The sequence below is a fragment of the Ornithorhynchus anatinus genome, chromosome 2 (assembly GCF_004115215.2).
Source record: "Ornithorhynchus anatinus isolate Pmale09 chromosome 2, mOrnAna1.pri.v4, whole genome shotgun sequence".
NCBI classification, from domain to species: Eukaryota; Metazoa; Chordata; class Mammalia; order Monotremata; family Ornithorhynchidae; genus Ornithorhynchus; species Ornithorhynchus anatinus.
In genome coordinates this window covers 11239406-11263260 of record NC_041729.1, presented here as the reverse complement: position 1 = coordinate 11263260, position 23855 = coordinate 11239406, and the positions used below count along the sequence as shown (strand labels likewise).

The 23855-nt window shown below is 43.0% G+C and overlaps 1 protein-coding gene and 1 non-coding gene across 3 annotated transcripts in view; one reads left to right on the top strand and one right to left on the bottom strand.

The window, feature by feature from the left end:
* Nucleotides 1-23855, top strand: part of ADGRD1 (adhesion G protein-coupled receptor D1) — a 367284-nt gene that overhangs the window by 54201 nt on the left and 289228 nt on the right. For both annotated transcript variants that reach the window (XM_029058449.2, XM_029058448.2), the window contains 5 exons: nucleotides 1734-1790; nucleotides 3440-3557; nucleotides 4747-4857; nucleotides 10628-10703; nucleotides 18756-18897. In XM_029058449.2, the coding sequence (XP_028914282.1) occupies nucleotides 1734-1790; nucleotides 3440-3557; nucleotides 4747-4857; nucleotides 10628-10703; nucleotides 18756-18897 (504 nt within the window). The remainder of the gene's footprint in view (nucleotides 1-1733; nucleotides 1791-3439; nucleotides 3558-4746; nucleotides 4858-10627; nucleotides 10704-18755; nucleotides 18898-23855) is intronic.
* On the bottom strand, nucleotides 13147-13228 carry TRNAS-GCU. Its single transcript has one exon. It is a non-coding gene; the product is annotated as a tRNA-Ser (tRNA).

Below are 23855 nucleotides of genomic sequence, written 5' to 3'. Positions count from 1 at the left end.
CATTTTATTTCAGTTCTTAACACACCGGTGAATAGCACTATTATTATTCATTCAATAGTATTTATTGAGCGCTTACTATGTGCAGAGCACTGTACTAAGCACTTGGAATGAACAAGTCGGCAACAGATAGAGACAGTCCCTGCCCTTTGACGGGCTTACAGTCTAATTGGGGGAGACGGACAGACAAGAACAATGGCAATAAATAGAGTCGAGGGGAAGAACATCTCGTAAAAACAATGGCGACTAAATAGAATCGAGGCGATGTACATTTCATTAACAAAATAAATAGGGTAATGAAAATATATACAGTTGAGCAGACGAGTACAGTGCTGAGGGGATGGGAAGGGAGAGGGGGAGGAGCAGAGGGAAATGGGGGGAAAAGAGGGTTAAGCTGCGGAGGGGTGAGGGGGGTGGTAGAGGGAGTAGAGGGAGAAGAGGAGCTCAGTCTGGGAAGGCCTCTTGGAGGAGGTGAGTTTTAAGTAGGGTTTTGAAGAGGGGAAGAGAATCAGTTTGGCAGAGGTGAGGAGGGAGGGCGTTCCGGGACCGCGGGAGGACGTGGCCCGGGGGTCGATGGCCGGATAGGTGAGACCGAGGGACGGTGAGGAGGTGGGCGGCGGAGGAGCGGAGGGTGCGGGGTGGGCGGTAGAAAGACAGAAGGGAGGAGAGATAGGAAGGGGCAAGGTGATGTAGAGTCTTGAAGCCTAGAGTGAGGAGTTTTTGTTTGGAGCGGAGGTTGATAGGCAACCACTGGAGGTTTTTAAGAAGGGGAGTGACAGGCCCAGATCGTTTCTGCAGGAAGATGAGCCGGGCAGCGGAGTGAAGAATAGACCGGAGCGGGGCGAGAGAGGAGGAAGGGAGGTCAGAGAGAAGGCTGACACGGTAGTCTAGCCGGGATATAACGAGAGCCCGTAGCAGTAAGGTAGCCGTTTGGGTGGAGAGGAAAGGGCGGATCTTGGCGATATTGTAGAGGTGAAACCGGCAGGTCTCGGTAACGGATAGGATGCGTGGGGTGAACGAGAGAGACGAGTCAAGGATGACACCGAGATCGCGGGCCCGAGAGACGGGAAGGATGGTCATGACATCCACGGTGATAGGGAAGTCTGGGAGAGGACCGGGTTTGGGAGGGAAGATGAGGAGCTCAGTCTTGCTCATGTTGAGTTTTAGGTGGCGGGCCGACATCCAGGTGGAGACGTCCCAGAGGCGGGAGGTGATGCGAGCCTGAAGGGAGGGGGAGAGGACAGGGGCGGAGATGTAGATCTGCGTGTCATCTGCGTAGAGATGGTAGTCAAAGCCGTGAGAGCGAATGAGTTCACCGAGGGAGTGAGTGTAAATGGAGAACAGAAGAGGGCCGAGAACTGACCCTTGAGGAACTCCAACAGTTAAAGGATGGGAGGGGGAGGAGGCGCCAGTGAAGGAGACCGAGAATGACCGGCCAGAGAGGTAAGAGGAGAACCAGGAGAGGACAGAGTCCGTGAAGCCAAGGTGAGATAAGGTATGGAGGAGGAGGGGATGGTCGACAGTGTCAAAGGCAGCAGAGAGGTCAAGGAGGATCAGAATGGAGTAGGAGCCATTGGATTTGGGAAGAAGGAGGTCACGGGTGACCTTAGAGAGAGCAGTCTCGGTAGAGTGGAGGGGACGGAAGCCAGATTGGAGGGGGTCTAGGAGAGAGTGGGAGTTAAGGAATGAGTTTGTGGCCATGATTGACTAAGATTTATGTTACTACCTTTCTCTAGACTTTCTTCAAAACTGTAGAAGTTCTTCTGCTACCCAATTGGGTTGATGTAACTGAGGTAAGAGTAAAGAAAATTGTCAACATATTTTGTTTGGGGGTGGCCATGCCTACTGTAAGATTGGGGAATTTAATAATCTCACATTAGTACCAAAAGAAGCAATAGGGGCCTGTGTCCTATTTCTGGCTAGAAGGGCCTGCCTAAGGACTGATCAGTGGTTTAGTCTTTGTGTCCATTTTCTCTCTAAGTTGTCTGGGGAGACTATTTTTGAGTGGTACCTTTGGTGGAAAAAAAAAGGAGCTGGAATCCTCAACTCTTGAGGAGAGAATTTTGGTTGTCAGCATATTAAGTTACTCAAAGATCCCCCAATCAAAATTGGGATTTTGACTGACCCAAAGGAGAGCTATTCACTAGACTGTCCGCTTGTGGCATTTATCAGGTAGTTAGTACAGTGCTTGACACAGAGGAAGCACTCACTACCATTGTTTGATTATTCTAATCAGCCCACAGACGCTTTCTGTTTCAGGCACTGCTAGTAGATGTTCTGAAATTATGAAGAAATCTACGTTCTTTAAGAAGTAAACATTTGTGTCAAATCAGGTTGAGAGTCTTGATTTCATATTTTCAACAGTGTCAGAATTCATTTTTTGGGTTTAGAGATCCCAGAGTTTTATGTTGGCAAAAGACTTCAGGAGTCCCTCCCAAAGTTTGTAAAGTGATGGATTTCAGATGAAATATTCCTTGCCCAAAGCATAACCAATTAGAGTCCATGAGGAAAGGTTTCACATTTGGGAGACTTTTTAATCAGTATGTGAGAGACATTGCCAGGATTTCCAAAAGGAAAAATGAGTTTTCGATATTGTTTAAATATACAATTTTAACAATTGCTTTGTAACAGATTATACATGCTGACAAAAATCTTCCGGCTCACACCCTAGGATCTCCTTGATTTCTTCATTTAGAAAGAATGTTTAAATCAGTCATTACCGAGCAAGAATTTCACGATTATTAAAGTTCAGCAATTGTAAATCAGTCAAGAAAGCTTGCATGCGCCCCAGTCCGCTGAGTCTAATGGAATCCATCTGCGATGGACTAAAATTTGCCTACTTTTTTGTTCCATTTGGGCAAATGGGCAGGATAACCTAGTTCATTTGGACTGGGCAGATGTAAGGGAACCTTTAGATTAGGAAAGAGTCCAGCAGGTTCAATGAATAATAATAATAATAATGTTGGTATTTGTCAAGTGCTTACTATGTGCAGAGCACTGTTCTAAGCGCTGGGGTAGATACAGGGTAATCAGGTTGTCCCATGTGAGGATCACAGTCTTAATCCCCATATGACAGATGAGGGAACTGAGGCATGGAGAAGTTAAGTGACTTGCCCACATTCACACAGCTGACAAGTGGCAGAGCAGGGATTCGAACCTATGACCTCTGACTCCAAGCCCGTGCTCTTTCCACGGAGCCACGCTGAATGAAGGTGGGAGGGCTTGGGGATAGTCAATTTCACTAACCTTTGAAGCAGGGCTGCAGTTGGCTTTCAAAGTCATTTAGTATATTACTTCCCGGGGAAACCACACCTCCCAAATACAAAGTGTTCTCTGGGGAAATTTTGCAGCAAATAACTGAAACATGCTTGAGCAATAAGCTCAGCAGCTGAAAGTTCATTGGATCAGAGTTTGATTAATATTATCCTTTCCTCTTTTCCAGCAAACCTCTGTGGTGATCAGTTTGATTGAAACAATTGACGCGGTGATGGGGCATATATCTTACAATCTGAAAGCAAACACTGAATTTGTTTCCATTGAGGGATCTTCTACAGTAGCAGGTAGAGTTCAAGGGCAGCATTTAAGAGCCTGGATGTACTACAGCCCGGGGATAATAATGTAAAGAGCTCTTTACACTTCATCTGGGATTGGGGTACTCAGGAGGCAGAAGAGACAGGAAATTAGAATGGTTGAGGAATCACATTTTGTCAATTGTGTTCATCCCCTTAAGATTACCCAGCTAGTTAAGAAAAAAAATGCAATCCACCTTTTTTTAGCCTCTTTAAGCTTCTGTAAAATTACATTTGGGGAAAACACATGTAAATTGATGTAGAGTGGAGTGTTTAAGTCAATGATGCATGATCAGACCTGTGTGAATCTTTTATTTCTACTTTGAAGCTGAAAAGATTTAACTGCAGCAATATTCTTAACTCAGAAAGAGAGAATAAAATAGTGCCCGAGCGTGGCTGCCTCAAGGTGTCTGTTTTATACCAAGCACTACAGTTATTAGGAGAAATTTGCCCATTGAAAATAACCTTATGTCTCACACCATCAGATACCCTACTATCTTTCCAACCTTAAAAATCGCTATCAGTGTAGCGTGTCAGTGTCTAAAACGTCTTTTGACTGCAAAATCTAAGCAACGCAATATGAGACTAAATGTCTTGTAACTCAGTTGCCATGGTAGTCGTCCTCTGAATATTTCCAAATCAATATGTTTATGCAATGGGTGGCTCCATCTGCACTAGGCTGTGTCACTTATCACTTTTCCCTTTTCGTATTCTGGGTCCCATTAGAGGACAAAAGTGAGCAGCTGCTACGAATTCCTGGTTGATCAGTAGAGTATCGATTGAGATTTACAGGGTACATCGAACCATAAAGAGAAACGCTGCCGTGTTCTACCAATCCCCCCACCTCCCAGATATAGAACGTGGAGTACCCTTCGGATTGCAATTATTTCAAAATGCAAAGCTCCCATCAGACTTTGCAGTCTGGACTCCACATTTGGTTTAGTTCAGCAGATGTCTGTGATACCCAGCACCTTTCCACGGCTCATTCTTTTTCCTCGAAGGAATAATTTTTGAAAGGTAATTATACTCTACAGGGGGCTCATTTTATTTGCCTTAAAACAGCTGGGCTTTGCCATCCAGATTTACAGTAGCTGTGGAAAGAGAAACTCCAGTTTACATTGGGTCAGGTTGTAAGGGATATTGATTTTTCTCCCTCTTTAAAATTTCCCTTGCTCTTCAGATTATTCACTGGTCAAAGCGCCTCCTGAGAAGATGAGTTTTCCTCACTACCGCTTTCCATCTCAGGGACAGAGTTACATTGAAATTCCCCTGGAGGCTTTTCAAGGTAAAGGTAAGTACAGGTGTTTACAGCTATGATCCAAGAGTGGGACAGCAGCTCCTGCAAATACAACACTGCGCTGAAGACTGTAGGATCTTGGTTGAGCTGTCTCTCCTTCCCTCTGGCTTTCAACTCTAACCCTGGCCTACCACACTAATCAGTAGATTTAGCACAAACAGGCCGTTAGCATTCCTTCCCCCTGCCATCACTGTTCAAAATCCTCTTTCTAAAAATACGTCTAAGCATAAAATGAACATAGCCTTTTTTCAACGAGCGGAGTGGCCTCATGGAAAAACCCTGGGCCCGGGAGTCAGTATACCTGAATTCTAACTCTGGCTCTGACACCGACCTGCCGTGTCACCTTGGGAAAGTCATTCAACTTGCCGTCTCAGTTTCTGTGTCTGTGTCTTGAGAAGCAGTGTAGTCTAGTGGAAAGAGCACAGGCCTGTGAATTAAAGGATCTGGGTTCTAATCCTGCCTTGGTCGCTTGTCTGCTAGGTGAACTTGTGCAAGTCACTTCACTTCTCCATGCCTCAGCAACCTCATCTGTAAAATGAAGATTGAGGCTGTGAGCCCTATGTGGGACATGGACTGTACCCAACCTGCTTAGCTATCTTCTCCAGCGCTTAGCATGGTACCTGGCACATAGTAAGTGCTTAACAAATACTATTTAAAAAAAAAGTTTCTTAACCGCAGAATGGGGATTAAATACTTGTTCTCCCTCCCTCTCACACTCTGAGTCTCATGTGCTACAGGGACTGCGTCCTACCTGTTTGTCTTCTCTCTACCCCAGGGCTTAGTACAGTGGTTGGAACCTAATTAAGCACCTAACACATATTATTATTATTACTATTGGTGTGTGAGCCCTTGATATGGCTTCTTTCTCTATAGTTGCAGAACAGCAATTTTTTATACTAAAAAATCACACAGACCAATTGGCATGTAAATACCCTATTTGGCACTAGTGGGGTCATGGAAAGTTGCTGCCTAGGATTTGGGGAATTTAATAAATTTGATTCTACTCTATTCCCTCAAGCTTTATCAATCAATCAATCATATTTATTGAGCACTTACTATGTGCAGAGTTCTGTGTTAAGCACTTGGGAGAGTACAATACAACAGAAGTAGCAAACACGTTCCCTGCCCATAACGACTTTACAATCCAAAGGGGGAGGCAGGCATTAATATGAATAGAGAAGCAGCGTGGCTTAGTGGAAAGAGCCTGGGCTTGGGAGTCAGAGGTCGTGGGTTCTAATCTTGGCTCTGCTACTTGTCAGCTGTGTGACTTTGGGCAAGTCATTTAACTTCTCTGTGCCTCAGTTACCTCCTCTGTAAAATGGGGATTAAGACTGTGAGCCCCGTCTGGGAAAACCTGATAACCTTCTATCTTCCCCACCACTTAGAACAGTGCTTGGCACATGGTAATTGCTTAAAAAATACCATAACTATTATTATTATAAATAAATAAATAAACTTTATCTACCCCCACACTTAGTACAGGGCCTGACGTGTAGTAAGCATTTAACAAAGCCCATAAAACAAAATAAAAGCTTCAGTGGAACACTGCCCTCATGCAAAGTTTAGCAGAGACACCTAGAAGCTGAGCTAAATGTGATTGTCTCATATTGAGTGCAATAGATCACACCTACAGTTGACTCAGCTGGGGTTTGCAGAGTGAGGCTGTCTCACAGATTGCATGTGCTGCTGTCGTTGCTATAATAGTCAGTGGTATTTATGGAGCCCTTAGTGTGTGCAGAGCACTGTACTAAGATCTTGGGAGAGTTATAATAAAATGGACACATGCTTTGCCCACAACAAGATTACAGTCTAGAGAACCAGGTTCTCTTTTATTGTCTTAGACTTTAGGAAGTTCTCAAAATTGTGTATTTTCAAACAGAAATGGCTCAGCAGGTCCTGGGTAGGCTTGGCTCACCTAGAGAGACTTAGTAATAATAATTGTGGTATTTGTTAAAGCACTTACTTTGTGCCAGGCCCTTTCATTAATTCAGTAGTATTTATTGAGAGCTTACTATGTGCAGAGCACTGTACTAAGCCCTTGGAACGTACAATTTGGCAAAAGATAGAGGCAATCCCTGCCCAATGACGGGCTCACAGTCTACTAAGTGCTGGGGTGGATACAAGCAAATTGGGTTGGACACAGTCTTTGTCCCACGTGGGGTTCACAATCTCAATCCTTATTTTACAGATGAGGTAACTGAGGCACCGAGAAGTGAATTGACTTGCCAGAGGTCACACAGCAGGCAACTGGCAGAGCTGAGATTAGGAAGGGGGAGGAGGAGAAGAAGGAGGGGAAGGAAGAGGAGGAAAATGGGGGGGAGAAAGAGGCAGAAGATGGAGGAGCAGCAGCAGGAGGGGGAGAAGATTAGACCAAAGGAAACACTTCCCAACTGCCTGGCTTAGAGAGCCAGGGAGGATGTGGAGGTTTCTTCCCTGGAGACCACCAAGCTGTCTGAGCTAGGGGAAGGGAGTCTTCCTGCTCAGAGGCAGGGGGTTGACCTCTGCAGAGCAGGTCCAGCTGGTCCCAAGGCCCCAGGCACCTGAAGGTGTCCAGCGCCACTCAGTGAGCCAGAGGACTACAACTTTCTGGAATTTAGCTCCCCACCCACACCACTCCATGGCCACCTTTAAAGTCAGTCAATCATACTCACTGAGCATTTACTGAACCCAGAGCACTGGACTACGTGGCTGGGAGAGCACAGTAGAAAAGTAAACAGAGTCCTCAATCCCTTTGCCCCCTCTTATCTCCCCTCACTACTCTCCTCCTCCAGCCCAGCCTTCACTCTTGGCTTGGAACCCAGTTATCATTACGATCATGGTCATTGCTTACTATGTGTCAAGTACTGTTCTAAGTGAACATCATCCCCGTTTTCTATTGAAAAATTGAGTTCACTTCAACTCCGGCTGCACTGTCTCAGATTTTGAGCCCCATATGGGACTGGGACCCTGATGTGATTATTTTGTTTCAACTCTAATGCTTAGTACAGTGTTTGCCATTTGAGTGCTTTTTAAAAATGGCATTTAAGGGCTTACCATGTACCAGCCACTGAACTAAGTGCAGGGATAGCTATTCAGGTTGGAGAAAGTCCATGTCCTAGATGGGGCTCACAATATTAATGCCCATTTAACAGATGAGGTAACTGAGACACAGAAACATTAAGTGATTTGCCCAAGGTTGCACAGCAGATAAAAGTCTTGAACAAATGGAGTGAAAGAAACATAATAATAATAATGATGTTGGTATTTGTTAAGTGCTTACTATGTGCCAAACACTGGTCTAAGCGCTGCGGTAGGTACAAAGTAATCAGATTGTCCCATGTGGAGCTCACAGTCTTCATCCCCATTTTACAGATGAGGTAACTGAGGCAAAGAGAAGTTAAATGACTTGCCCAAGGTCACAGAGCTGACAAGCGACGGAGCCAGGATTAGAACCCATGACCTCTGACTCCCAAGCCTGGCTCCTTCCACTGAGCCATGTGTAGCACATTCTCTGAAGTCTTTTTTGTGACTGAGTAACAAATATGCCCACAATGTACCTCGTATCCTTCTGTGATGATTCATTGAGCTACGAGGTGAACTGACCAAAGTGAAACAGTTCTGGCAACATTTTTTCACCAAATGCTGTCTGCCTGATTAATTATGATAGTTTAGTTTCCCTGAACTGGTAGGGGATTCAGGTCTACACTCTTGCTGCATACGCTGAAAAGCTTGAGAACCTAAGATAGAAAGGAAATAGGCTTTGCAAATGCCAGTTATAGTTTGTGGAAGGTTTCAGTTTGTCCTGGGGCCTCTTCTAGCTTGTCTCAGTCTGCTGGGGCTTTTTCCAGGACCCGATCCCACATTCAGGATTAATGACGACGATGACGATGATGGTATTTGTTAAGCACTTAACAACAACGGTGACAAGCACTGTTCTAAGCCCTGGGGTAGATACTAATCAATCGGGTCAGACACCATCTCACAATCATGTTCTACAGAAACGTTCAGGGCATGTCACCCCCATCCTCAAAATTCTCCAGTGGTTACCTATCGACCTCCATATCAGACAAAGACGCCTATTGGCTTCAAAGCTCTCCGTCACCTTCAAACCCTTCTTACTTCACCTCCCTTCTCTTCTTCTGCAACCCAGCCTGCACACTCCACTTGTCTGGTCCTAACCTTCTCAATGTACCTCATTCTCACCTGTCCCTGTCCCACCTCCTACCTCTGGCCTGAAACACCCTCCCTCCTCAAATCCACCAGTCACTCTTCCCCCCCTTTCAAGCCCCTACTGAAGGCTCACCTTCTCCTAGAAGCCTTCCCAGACTAAGCCCCCCTTTTCCTCTGCTCCCCCTGCCTTCCACATCACCTCAACTCACTCCCTTTGCTCTTCCCCCTCTCCCTGCCCCACAACCCTTTATGTATGTAGGTATATATAATTCCATTTATTTATATTGATGCCTGTTTACTTGTTTTGATGTCTGTCTACCCCTTTTATACTGTAAGCCCACTGTGGGTAGGGATTGTCTCTCTTTATTGCTGAATTGTACTTTCCAAGTGCTTAGGACAGTGTGCTGCACACAGTAAGCGCTCAGTAAATATGATTGAATGAATGAATGGATGATGACCCACAGGGGGCTCACAGTCTAAGTAGGAGGGAGAACAAGTATGGAATCCCCATTTTAAAGTTGAAGAAACTGAGGCACAGAGAAGGCAAGTGACTTGCCCAAGGTCACACGGAAGATACATCACAGAATTGGGATTAGAACCCAGGCCCTCTGGCACCCCCGCCCAAAATCTTTCCACTAGGCCATGCTGCTTCCCATGAACCTGTAACTGTCCACATTTAAACCAATTTCAAATGTTTAGAACAAATCCAAGATGGACTAAAAAATTAGAAAAACTAATCAAGGGCAAAACCTGCCAAGTGGTCTAGGCCAAACACCTTGAATGAATTAACCTCAGAATGTATTACTTCCAAGCTTGAAAGGCTGACATATATAAATGGGATCTAACAGACAAGGCTGTAAAAAACATCTGCATGATTACCACTACTTATAAAACAGACATCTGTTCTTACTCCAATGCTAAAGAAGCAGAAACACTCCATATACAGATAGCAAACAAACAATAGAAACCAAAACACCTCAATTTCATGAGCTTTTTTCAGGCTGTGTGTTGAATGAAGGCTACAGGTTGCCAGGGAGCACATTGAAAATATTGGACTTCCTCCTTGATACTAAACCCCTGGCATAATTGTCCACTCCATGGAGGAAGTGGCCCTTGTGACTTCTTGAGCGGGATACGTGACTTATTCATCCAGATCTCTGACAAGATGGGAGAGTTTGCAGTCAGGGCTGAAAAGATCCAAAATGGTGGCTTTCAGCCTATTAGAAGCTTAGTAGCTTTCTAAACCCTTTAATCTCCCTTTCTAAAATTCCGGTCTCTGTTTCACCACCGTACTCTTATTAAAAAGTTGACCCATCTGATCCCCTGCCACAGATGTGTGATTCATTTAACGGTTGAATTTATCCCTGACTCATCACTCAGAGCCTACTTTCAGCCTTCTAGACAGCACCGATTCTTAACCGTGGCCCAGTGGCCTGATTTGATTCTCACTCTTATTGTTCCTTGTCATCTGTCATCTGAATGGTGTGTGAAGCTCTGGCAAGTTGTCCATTTGAATGAACAAGTACAGTATCATCCAGTTGTAATGAGAGATGAAGATTTCTCCTGGCAGTTTCTTCAAAGATTAACATCTCTGCAAACTTTTCCCTCCTCACAGCTTGGACGACCATTGTTGGCCTTCTCTACCACAGGGTGCACTATTACTTCAACAACATCAGACCGACGAGCACAAAGTAAGTCTTTTAGTAAAATGGCATTTTCCCTTCATCAGCAACTCACCGGCTCACATACACTTTAGAAAAATAAATGGCAGAGAAACAATTTAAGGAAAATAAAGCTCTCGCTGCAACTGGCAATATTTCCTTCAATAACCTTTATCTATCCCCTTTCTCATTGCTTATATCATGACTCATACACTCAATCACTCCATGGTAGTTTTTGAGCACTTACTCTGTGCAGAGTGCTGTACTAAGTGCATGTAAAAGTGTAACAGAGCTTTTTATCAGGTTTCCTTCTCACAAGGAGCGTATGACTAGAGGGAATTTAATCTACCTGTCAAATCTGTTGCCTTGTCATGTTCTTGCCCACTGGAACTAAGAGCCCTGAAAGAAGTAATATGGTTTAGTGGAGAAAACACAAGCCTGGGAGTCTGAAGACCTGGGTTCTTATTCTGGCTCCACCACTAGCCTGCCATATGACTTTGGATAAGTCATTTCACTTCTTTCTGTCTCAGATTCTTCAACTGTAAAATGGTTATACTTGCTCTTCCTCCTGATAATAATGATAATTATGGTATTTGTTAAGTGCTTACTATTTGCTAGGCACTGTACTAAACACTGGGGTGGATACAAGCAAATCGGGTTGGACACAGTCCCTGTCCATCATGGGGTTCACAGTCTCAATTCCCATTTTACAGATGAGGTAACTGAAGCATAGAGAAGTGAAGTGACTTGCCCAAGGTCACAGAGCAGACAAGTAGCAGAGGCAGAATTAGAACCCATGACCTTCTGACTCCCAAGCCCAAGCTCTATCCACTACGCCATGCTGCTTCTTAGACTGTGATCCCCAGGACAGGCACTGTGTCTGACCTGATTAAATTGTATCCACCCCAGCACTTAGAACAATGCTTGACACACAGTAAGCACTTAACAAGTACCATAAAAGCGTACAAAGATATCTATTCTTTTCCATCCTGTGCAACATCCTTTGATTCTCCACCTTGTTCGATTTCTTTCCATTTTTGACTTCAACCTCTCTCAAAATAGCATAGTCAAGTAGTGCCTTTCTTGGTTTGGTGCAGGTCATCTTTTATATTCCTAATGATGGTTCATTTTATACTTACAAATGCCAGCGTGGCCTCTTTATTTTTATTACAAGGGTCATTAGATAGCAAATCCATTCTCTTATCGCTGAAACTTTGTGACACTTAACTGAATCTAAAGACCTACAGCAGTGCTCGTTCCAGTGAATGCTCAAATATTAATTGATGATGACAATGATGGCCTTATTTTTGTGCATTTATTAGTGTCAAAGACATTGCTGATAGAGGCGAAGGAGAAACGAGTAATTCACACAGGAACCTGCTCAGATCCAACTCCTCTTAATGTTTGCAAGGCCTTATGTGTAAATCGTTATGTTTTGCTTACAAGCAAGTCTAAATAATTTATTGCTGAATTTAAGTGTCTGTAGAGAAAATGAAATTAAGTCTACTTTTTCCTGCAACGAAGCAAAAGTAGAATCACCCTAAATTATTCATCTTTCATCTTAATATTTATATGCAAGCTTGGACCTGGGCCCCTCCTGCAAGAAGAGATCAGCATGAGATAGTTGAAAGGGTGAGGAGGGCTGTCACTGGCCTGCAACATTTCTTGCTAATATGAAGAAATAGGAGGTATCGTTTAGGTATGTGGAAATGGCATCTAGGATGTTACGAATTGCTTATTAAGGCAAACACCAAAGGTTTAGCCTCATTCAGTGAGACGATGCCTGCTACTTTGACATCTTGGTGCAAGAGTAGCAAAGGACTAATTTTAGAAACTGAGAGAATGAATTCCTGAAAACTAAAATCATCATTTTCTCAGACAGCTCTTCATTCACTCTCCCTGCCCATGGTCTGACTGAACTCTTGGTTACATCTGAAGGACTAGAGTGAGAACATTACTTGGGACTTGAGAAACTAAATTGATCCATAGTATTTATAGAGCTTTTAATTTTTGCAAAGTACTATATTAAGAGCTTGGGAGAGTACAATAGGATTAGTAGATGCAATCCCTGCTCTCAAGGAGTTTACAATCTAGCCAGGAAGACAGACACTAAAATAAATTATAGATACGGTAAAGTGACAGAGTTTAAAGATAGGTACTTGACCCATCCCCTCCTTTCCACAGTGCTAAATAATAATAATAATAATGATGGTATTTGTTAAGAGCTTACTATGTGCCGAGCACTGTTCTAAGCATTGGGTAGACATAGGGGAATCAGGTTGTCCCACGTGGGGCTCACAGTCTTCATCCCCATTTTACAGATGAGGTAACTGAGGCACAGAGAACTTAAGTGACTTGCCCATAGTCACACAGCTGACAAGTGGCAGAGCTGGGATTCAAACTCATGACCTCTGACTCCAAAGCCCGTGCTCTTTCCACTAAGCCACGCTGCTTCTCTAAAAATGAGCTCTTCCGACGAGGATGGGATTCGAACCCACACGTGCAGAGCACAGTGGATTAGCAGCCCATCGCCTTAACCACTCGGCCACCTCGTCCTCTCCTGTGCTTAGAAGGTGGAGACTTCGGGGCATAGGTGATATGAAAGCGTTTAAGTGGCAGTAAAGTGGAAAATAGGGTGAGGAGATGGGAGATTAAGAAGGGAAAACCTAGAGAAGTTGTGATTTTAGAAGGGCTCTGGAGACGGGGAGTGCAGTGGTTGTTGGATGTGAAGGGGGAGGGAATCCCAGGCAGAAAGGAAGTCATGAGCTATGAGCCCATGGCAAGACAGACAAGAAAAAAACCCATTGAGTAGACTGGCATCACAGAGGAGTTTCTACTTGATGCTGGGTCATCATCGACCGATTCTGAGGCATGGGCAAACATGCCCAGAGCAAAGATCAGGAAGATGAGGATCCCAGCCATCAGTCTCACTTCTGGGTACTTTCCTGGCCAACGTTAGAATCACAGTCATTCATTTAGCTGGAACACTTCATTTTTTTCTTCCCTCCTGGCAGGAGCAGCTCTGTCTAGGACTGAGGTATTTAGTTTCCAAAATGCTTCATGGAAATCGCCAAAACAACAAAAAAAAGTGCTTTACTGAGAGGAAGGGGAGCAGTGTGTGTGTGTGTGGGTGGGGGGGGGGGAAGAGGTTAACAAAGCTAATGCAATAATCTCTCAGTCCAAGGGGAGAAAATGAAAACCCCATCCTATACTGTGCTCAAAGGTGCCCGCTCCATGGGTGAATGGAGGGCAATAGCCCCATTCCCACCCCCCACCCCCCAATCCCACAAAGTCTGGCGTACACACACACACACACACACACACACAGAGCTGGTTGAACTGGTCTCCCAACTTTGCTTATCCCAGGGCTCAGTCAAGACCTTAGAATTTCCAATTAGGATTGAAACAATCCAAAATGGTTGGTTTCTGGCATATTAGCTCCTGGAAGCCTATCCCTTCCAAGGCCTCGTACCCATTAAAATCCTTGTCCCTTCTCTCCACCACACTCAATATGAAAATCTGGCTCCTATATCTGAGCTCATGTCAGAGGTGTTCATTTAACTCCCAGCCTGGAAACTTAATTTTATCATCATTTTTGGAAAGAAGCCCTGGTGCAGAGGTGACACATAAGGGCCAAGGTATAGAACACTGAAAGAGAGGGAGAAGTGGGCAGAGGAGGAGGCTGAGAGGGAGAGAGAAAGAAACAGAGAGGAGAGAGACCATTTCTAAATCGGCCAAGAGAACATGTTATTTGCAAAAACGCTGGCTAGTCATTGTTCACTTTTCTTGAAAAAGTGTCCGTGAATATTCCTGCAGTTCCATGACTGTATTCTTTCTGTGTTATATCTTTACTTTTTTTTAGAAGAGTGGCATACACAGGAATGCATGTCAAAACCACAGATCAATCAGTGGCATTTATTGAATGCCTGTTCTGTGCAGATCACTGAACCCAGTGTTTGGAAAAGCACAATACAACAGAGTTGGTAGATCCTGTGATCTACCCATAGATGCCTGCCCACAGAGTCTGTAATCTATAGGATGAGAAAGACATTAAAATGGACTATGGATAGGGAAATAGTTGATTATAAGAATATTTACATGAGTAGAAATGCTGAGGGACTGGGGTTTGTCACGAAGTGCTCAAGGGGTTCACAGCCAAGTGTATAGTTGAGACAGAGGGGAAGGTGGACAGGGGAAATAAAGGCTTAGTCTGGCAATGTCTTTTGGAGGAGGTGTGATTTTAGGAGGCTTTTGAAGGTGAGGAGAGGAGTGGACTGTCAGCTATCAGAGAGAGAGGGAATTCCAGGCCTGAGGGAGAGAGAACATGGGCGAGCGTTGGCAGAGAAATTGAAGAACAGAGGATAGATTGGCATTAGAGAAGCAGTGTATGTGGGTTGCATTGCAGTATATCAGTGAGGTTAGGTAGGAGGGAGAGAGTGCCTTAAAGCCAAATGGTAAGGTTGTTTACTATCAAGTAAGCTTGTTTATTATCAGGAAGTGTTTTCTATTTCTAGAGCCTTCCTAATGCTCCTTGAGAAATCAAGTAAATACCTTTCAAGAGGATTGGCCCTCTACATGCATTTCCACTGTCCAAAGTTTCTCACTCCCTTGGGATCCTTGGAATTACATTTCCAGACTGCTCAACTAATAATGAGTATTATAATTGTTAACATTCATCTTTCACTGAAGTCTGCAATATTAACAGGGAGACCAAGCCAAGCTGTTTGTTGTTCATGATTATGACAAACCAATCCACCTGATTTTATAAAAGAATTCAATTAACTGTCAGTTCTACTGAGCTAAAAATATCTTTTAACTTGGTGGATTTAAAAAAAAGCATGACAGCCACAGTGGATTGCAATGTCACCCTGCTTATTAATTCTGATGTCCCTAAAAATCAAAAGCACTTCAGAAGGTAGAGGGGTTTTTTTTTCATTATGAACTCTATAAATACTTAGACGCAGCTTTGTATTGCAGTATCCTTAGGGGTATTTTACTGGTGACATGTTTTCTTTTTTCATTTCCTTTGAGCGATCTTAGTATAGTTCTTTTCAGAGCTGAGAGTAGTTCTTAAAAGAGGTTTAATTATACTGTAAAAATAATGAAGCAATTGACTTGCTGGGAACAATATAATTCAGGTAGCCTTGTAGTTCTTCTTGTCCTTTACTGTATTTTATTTTATTGTCTTTCTCCCCCCAGATGGTAAGCTCCTTGAGGGCAGGTATTGTGTCTACTATCTCTAGTTTATCTCTGTCTCTCCCAAGTGCTTAGTACAGTCCTCTGATCAGAGTGTGTGCTCTTGGCCTAGTGGAAAGAGCATGGATCTGGGAATCAGAAGACCTGGGTTCTAATCCCAACTCGGCCAGCTGCCTGCTGTGTGACTTTGGGCAGATCAATCTATCATTTGATCAGTAGTATTTATTGAGCACTTACCATGTGCAGGGCACTGTACTAAGCCCTTGGGAGAGTAAAATAGAGCAGAGTTAGCAGATGTGTTCCCTGTCCACAATGAGCCTACAGTCTAGAGGGAGAAACAGATGTTAATATACATAAATAAGTTATAATATATAACTTTTAGATATGTACCTAAGTCCTGAGAGGCTGAGGGTGAGATGAATATTAAATGCTCCAAGGTAACAGATCCAAGTGCAGATCACAACTTCTCTGTACATCAGTTTCCTTTAAATTTTTCACTTAGACCGTGAACCTCATGTGGGACAAGGACTGTGTCCAACCTGATTAATTTGTATGTACCCCGGTGCTTAGAATAGTGCTTGATGCATAGTACTCTTTCCACTAGGTCATGCTATTTCTCACAATATAATAATACAGAAACAGCTTGGCTTAGTGGAAAGAGTAGAGGCTGGGAGTCAGAAGGACCTAGTTTCTAAACCTGAATGAGACACACGCCTGCTCTGTGACCTTGGGCAAGTCACTTCAATTCTCTGTGCCTTAATGGCCTCATCTGTAAAATGGAGATTAAGGCTGTGAGCCCCATGTGGAACAGGGAATGTGTCCAACCTGATTAAATTGCATCTACCCCGGTATTTAGAACAGAAATTATTATTGATTGAATATTTTCCTTTAGGTAGTTTGTTTTGGACTTTGAATTTTCACTTATAGAAAACATCTTCTTGGTGTAGTAGAATAATGGATGAAAGGGCATTTTTCTTTGCAGAATTTTGATAAAGTTTCATATTTACAACTCCGAGAAACCACCTGAGTGTTTTTTGGCCCAGGTCCTTTTCACTTAATATATGAAAACCATTACAAGTTTAGTAGGGACAGGGATGTGTGATCTCAAAAACCTTGAGCTTTAATCTGGGGCTTTGTGTAATGAATTTGTACTTGTTAGTGTGATGTTTCACTGTATAACCTTGCAACAAAATTTTACTGTAAAAGCCTGTTCCTAGTTAGAGTGTTTTATTTGTATCAACAGTCTACAAAGATATCAGCGAAAGCAACCTAATGATCAGATTCATTAAATAGGAAGTAGCTTTCTTCCATTTGGCAACTCAACTGGACTGTGGAAAAATGCCTTATCTTAGTCCTACATGAGTCAACAGTTATCTGGTTTGGCCTTCAGGAAGAAAAAAAATATATTAGGGCAGTTTGCCTAAAGGCCACATATCCTAGGAGGAAATCCATTCCAAGGTGATCTGGGCACTGAAGAAACTTCTTTGTGGAGATCACCTGAAAAGGTTAAGACTTTTCAACCTGGAAAGGGGAAGATTGAAAACACAAATGGTCATTGTATTTAATGGTATTTGTTAAATGCTTGCTAGGTGCCAGGTACGGTACTAATCACTGGGGTAGGTACAAGATAATCAGGGTGGGCACAGACCATGTCCCACATGGGCTCACAGTCTGAGCCCCCATTTTACAGATGAGGTAACTGAGGCACCGAGAAGTTAAGTGACTTGCTCCAGGTCACCCCGCAGGCAAGTAACAGAGCCAGAATTAGAACACAGGTCCTTCTGACTTCCAGGCCTGTGCTCTGTTGACTAGGCAATGCTGCTTTTGTATGGAAGAATACAAGACCATGAAGGGTGAAGACAGCATGGTAATGGAATTGTTCTCCAAATCATACAGTACTAAGATGATGGACAGCTATTAAAACTTGGTAGTTTAAAAGCAAACAGAAAGGAAAACACTTCTTTACCCAGCAGGTGGTGTACAAATGGAAGTCATCAACACAAATCATTCAGGTAGAAATCAATACATTTTAGAATGGTTTGAATAAATTGCCAAGTGGGGTGCTTGGTGTAGTCAAAAAAGTACAGGGCTGGGAGTCAGGAGGCATGGGTTCTAATCTCAGCTCTGCCACTTGCCCACTGCGTGATCTTGGGCAAATCACTTAACTTCTCTGTGCTTCAGTTTCTTCATCTTATAATATGGGGATTAAATTCCTGTTCTTCCTCACTTTGAGATTGTGAACTCCATGTGTGATATGGATTGTGTCTGATTTGATTGTAGTGTCTTTGCACCAGTGGTTGAGACATAGCAAGAGCTTAATACCACAATTATTATTATAATTATTTGTAGAAGAGAGGTTCAAAATGAACTATTACTGGGGAAACTGGCGTAAGTGAGGATATTAACATCCCTAAACAGCGGGATGCTTGTCAAGAAGGGCAACCTTCACACTCTTCCTACGAATAGTTATTTTTCACCATCAGTGAAAGAATCTTGGGCTGGGTGATGGGATCCAGTTATTGCATTGCTGATATTCATATCTTTCTCTAAATTAAAAACACAGGCTCTAGATGCATGCCCTTTCTCTCACTCTGTAACCATTTTGTATGAGTTGCAGTGGGGCCTAGAGGAAAGAGGACAGGCCTGGGAGCCATGACCTGGGTTCTAATCCCGTCTCTGCCACTTGTCTGCTAAGTGACCTAGGGCCACTTAACTGCGCCTCAGTTCCTCCTTCTGCAAAGTGGGAATTCGATCCCTATCCTTAGAGTGTGAGCCCCACGTGGGACTTTAATATCTTTTATCTACCTCAGCTCTTAATATAGTGCTTGGCACATACTAGGAGTTCAACAAATACCACAATTATTATAATTGTTATTTATTTTGAAGGATTGCTGAGGCAGTGCATTACAAAGACTACTTGATGTCTGCAACCAGTTACCTGATTTCTCTGAAAGTAGAACCTCCACCAAATTTGTCTCCAAATCTATCCGGCTCTCCTCTTATTACCATCCATCTCACGCATAAATTGGTAAGTGTAAAGGAAATGCTCTACGTTGTCATACTTTTGTTTGATATGGTTGATGCCTCTGTGAACTGGTTGAAAAGTTTCTCAGGCTATACAGGAGACTCAGAAAATTAACACTTTCCCAGGAGCTTCTAGTCAGGCAACATTACACATTTGAACTGCGACAAAAATGGAACTCATTTGATTGGCATGGTCGTTGATCTCAAATTGTCACTATCATCTGGAAAAGACAACATAAAATGGATGCAGACTTTTTAGGGTGTTCATTTAAATCCCACAGATGTTAGTCAGAAGAACTGTGAAATAAAGTGAGAGGGAAATGCATGATTACTTCACAGTGATCCTGTTACATTGCTAGTGGCCAAGAAAAGCAATTTGTTCTTAGTGGGAAGAACAAACTTAACACTTGTAATGAGCCACTGTCTAGTTAAGAAAGCTTTGAATAATAGGATGTTCATCAAAATGTCATGATACACTCATTCCTTGTTTTCACATTGCATTCTCAGTGAAAATAGAGGACCAAAATAGCGGTTAGGTGGGTGTTTGTAAGTTATTCTCTATCAGCAGTCTACTCCAGCCTGATTCATTCAGTAAAATGTCATAGAATGTGCGTGTACATGCGTGTTAATGTGACTGAATATAAAAATGTTTTAATTGTAATGAAATGCTTTCATGGCACCTTGGTCAGGTGTTAAGCTTTAGGAAGTTAGTGTCCCAGAGTTTCTGAGTTGTTTGCAGTGATGACAAACAAATGCAAAAAAAAAAAAAAAGATATGAAAAGAACCATTTGTACAACAGGTTGTGCTAACCATCATTAGTCAGTCAGTCAGTCATGATTCACTTTGGATCCAGCACTTGGTGGATGCTTGGGAGTAGAAAATCAAAGTAGAAGACATGGTCCTGGCTTGGAAGAGATTATCATTTAATGGGGATGATAAGCAAATGAGCAACTAAGGGACGGGGTCGGGGGGCAGATGCGGCGTGGAGAAGCATGGTCATTCATGAGCCATTACTACTGAGCAGCCCAGTTTTCAGAAGGATCGTCCCCCAGCTACTACCGATAAGCACCAGATGCCTAAATGTCTAGTAATTTCATCTTATTCACTCAGTCTTCCTCCACCTCAGCTCATGTTGCCAAGTTCCATGGTTCAGAAACGGGGGTGGGAGGGGAAGGGTGTGTGTATGTGTGTGTGTGTGTTATCAGAGGGACTGTGAGGGAAATTAAATGGTCTAGGTCTCACTGGACTTTTGCAAGATGTTCCCGAATGACATCCTTCACATTTTTCACGGCGAAAAGCACCATAAACCAGATATCCAATTTCCACAAGTGTCATCTCTGGTTTGTTGAGGACATGACCCTTTACGTGTAGGAAGGAGAGGGAACCCAGTAGGGTCATAATTTAGGATGTTAAGTTATTACCCTCACTTCCCCTTCTCCCATTGCCTTCTGTGTCACCCTGATTTTCTCTCTTTATTAACTCCTCCTTCAGCCCCACAGCAAATATATACGTATCTGTAATTTATTTATTTATATTAATGTCTGTCTCCCTCTCTAAACTGTAAACTGCCTTGGACAAGAAACGTGTCTGCTATGTTGTTGTGTTGTACTCTCCCAACTGCTTAGTACAGTACTCTGCACACAGTAAGCACTCAATAAATACAACTGATTAATTGTCGGTTGGAAAGGAATGAGAGATCAGCGATTGCAGTGAAGGCGGAGAATGGTTTGGGGAGGAGAGGTGGCAGATGAGGAGGCTCTGATGTAAACTCGCTGTGGGGAGGGAATTCATTCAATCATTCAATTATATTTATTGAGTGCTTACAGTGTGCAAAGCACTGTACTAATCGCTTGGGCCACTACAGTACAAAAACAGACACATTTTATTCCCTGTCCACAATGAGCTCACCATCTAGAGAATGTGGCTGTTATATCGGTACATTATACTCTTCTAAATGCTTTGTATAGTGCTCTGCACACAGTAAGTGCTCAATAAACACAATTGATTGATTGGTAATTCAGAGTTGGAGAGATCAGAGGTGGGGCAGGGCAGGGTCCAGTAATTCCAACTCTCCAGAGCTCTTTCGCTTGGGATAGTGGCTCTTAAGTATGCCTCCTCTCTATTACAATATTTCACGAGGATCGGCTTCCTCGGCATTTAAGAGTGTGAAATTCTTTGTTGGAACATTAGCTACCCAGAATTGCTGACGTGAAAAGATTAATGTGCTGGTTGGTGTGTAGTATTGTATTTGAGAAATTTTAGTTGGAGTCTGGTAGTCTCAGCATTTCAGTGTCTCATCCACCGAGTAAATTATAGCACTGTATTGCAATATTTCAAGCCTGTAATCAAGAGTATATAAAAGGAGGGAGGGGTTCTTTTTAAAGTTAGTGGAAACATACTTTAGGGAATTTGAGGTTGAACACTCCCCAGGAAAGTGAAGAAAATCACCGCCTGCCTCTTCCAGACCTAAGGGGAAATCCAGAACAGAGGATTTCCCCAATGACAGGCTCAAGGCCATTTAGGAAGAACATAGGGCATTTTCTGAAGAGGCACTTAATGGGGATTCACTTTGACCCAGGCTGTAGATTAACAATTACTGTATTTGTTAGGAGTTTATTATGTGTCAAACACTGTACTGAGCACTGGGATAGATACAGAGGTAATCAGAGCAGAGGCAGTTCCTGTCTCACAGTCTAAGGCTCACAATCTAAATGACTTGCCGTCTAAGTTCACATCTGAGAACGAAATGGGAGGCAGAGGAATGCCGATAAAATTAGAGAAACCCACTGTCGTCCAGAGGTCCAAGGATATTTAGTGGAAGGACTTTGATACTCTTGACCAGTGACTTAAATGACTTCTCCCTGGGCTTTCATCTATCAGAGAACAAATGGCATCAAAGGCGGTGACCAAACCCAGTCAAACTTCCCCTAAACAATTAAATAGGATCATTTCATCAGCAGTTAAGATGGGGGGGGAAGTATTTCATTAGTAATGTAGCTAGACAAAATCCTTGTGGAATTATTTTATTTTGGGTGTGGTATGAACTTCAATAGCCAAGCAGCCTCTTTTATTCACCGTGCTATGCCATTGACGGTGTTTTTATTGCAACTCCCTGATTTTGAAAAGCTCAACTGCCAACTAGATGTGGGAAGAAATGTAAATGAGATTTTGGGGGAAAGGGCAAGAACTGTAAACTGTGACAGTGGTTCTGAGTCTGCAAAGAGGGAGAGTTACAACTCCCAGAAGCAAAGAAAATTAGACAGGAGATGAGGGGCGGAAGAAGCATCCTGAGAAGGGAACAGTCTTTAAGTCACAAAGACAGAAAGTCTGGATCAAAGGATACAATTGTATCCAATTTAGAGCAGTCCCAAGGCACCAGAAGTCAGACTGTAAGATGGGCACGGAATGTGTCTGTTAATTTTGTTGGGTTTTACTTGCCAAAACAGTGCTCTGCACATAGTAAGGGCTCAATAAATATCATTGATTGATTGATTGGAGAAGTAATCCCAAATAATTTGCTTGCTGTGTGACCTTGGGTAAGTCACTTAACTTCTCTGTGCCTAAATTCCCTCATTTGGGGATTTATTATGGGGATTAAATCCTGTATCCTCCTACTTGGACTGTGAACCCCGTGTGGGACAGGAACTGTGTCCAAACCTGAATATCTTTTTTTGTTGTTGTTGTTATTTTTATGGTATTTGTTAAAGGTTTACTATGTGTCAAGAATTTACTATATGTCAAGTACTGTTCTAAGCACTGAGGTAGGTAGAAGTTAATCGCACTAGATACAGTCTCTGTCTTGAAACTACCCCAATACTTAGTATAGTGCTTGGTACACAGTAAGCCTTTATCAAATATCATACTATTCATTCATCCATTCAATCGTATTTATTGAGTACTTACTGTGTGCAGAGCACTGTACTAAGCTCTTGGAAAGTACACTTCAGCAACAAAGAGAGACAATCCCTGCCTACAATGGGCTCACAGTCTAGAATGGGGGAGACAGACATCAAAACAAGTTTACAGGCATCAATAGCATCAATATAAATAAATAGAATTATAGATATATGCCCATCATTAATTAAATAAATAGAATTACACACAAGTGCTGTGGGGCTGGGGGGTGGGGTAGAGCAGAGGAAGTGAGTGGGGGTGATGGGGAGGGGAGGGGGAGCAGAGGAAAAGGGAGGCTTATTCTGGGAAGGCCTCCTGGAGGAGGTGAGCTCTCAGTAGGGCTTTGAACGGGGGAAGTGTGCTAGCTTGGCAGATTTGATGAGGGAGGGCATTCCAGGCCAGAGACAGGACATGGGCCAAGGCTCAACAGCGTGACAGACGAGAACGAGGCACAAAGAGGAGGTTAGCGGCAGAGGAGTGGAGTGTGTGGGTGGGGTCGTAGAAGGAAAAAAGGGAGGTGAGGTAAGAGAGAGTATGGTGAATTATTATTTTGAAATCAATAGTGAGGAGTTCTTGCTTGATACTATTTTCCTTGATACTATTATTTCCTGAAAGCCAACTGTGTGCAAAGCATTTTAATCAGAAGTACTTATTGATAGCTTACTGTATTCATAACACTGTATTAAGTGCTCCTTCAAGCATTTCTAAACTGTAAGCTTGTTATGGGCAGGGAATTAGTGTACTCTATTCTCCCAAGTGCTAGGTACTGTGCTCTGCACGTAGTGCTTAATAAATATGATTGAATGATTGACTGATTGATCCTTTGATGCCACTTTGATGAAGCAGTCTTCTATTGAGAACAAAAAATGAGCTTCATCATTTCACCATTTTAAAATTTCATTCATGTAGATTGTGTGTTATAGATCTGGTTCTCTTTCTTCAATTGATATTCCAATCATGCTTCACTATAGACATATACAGAATGATTCAGTTTGGTGTCTGTGTATCATTCGGTCATATTTATTGAGCACTTACTGCATGCAGAACAATGTGCTCAGCGCTTGGGAG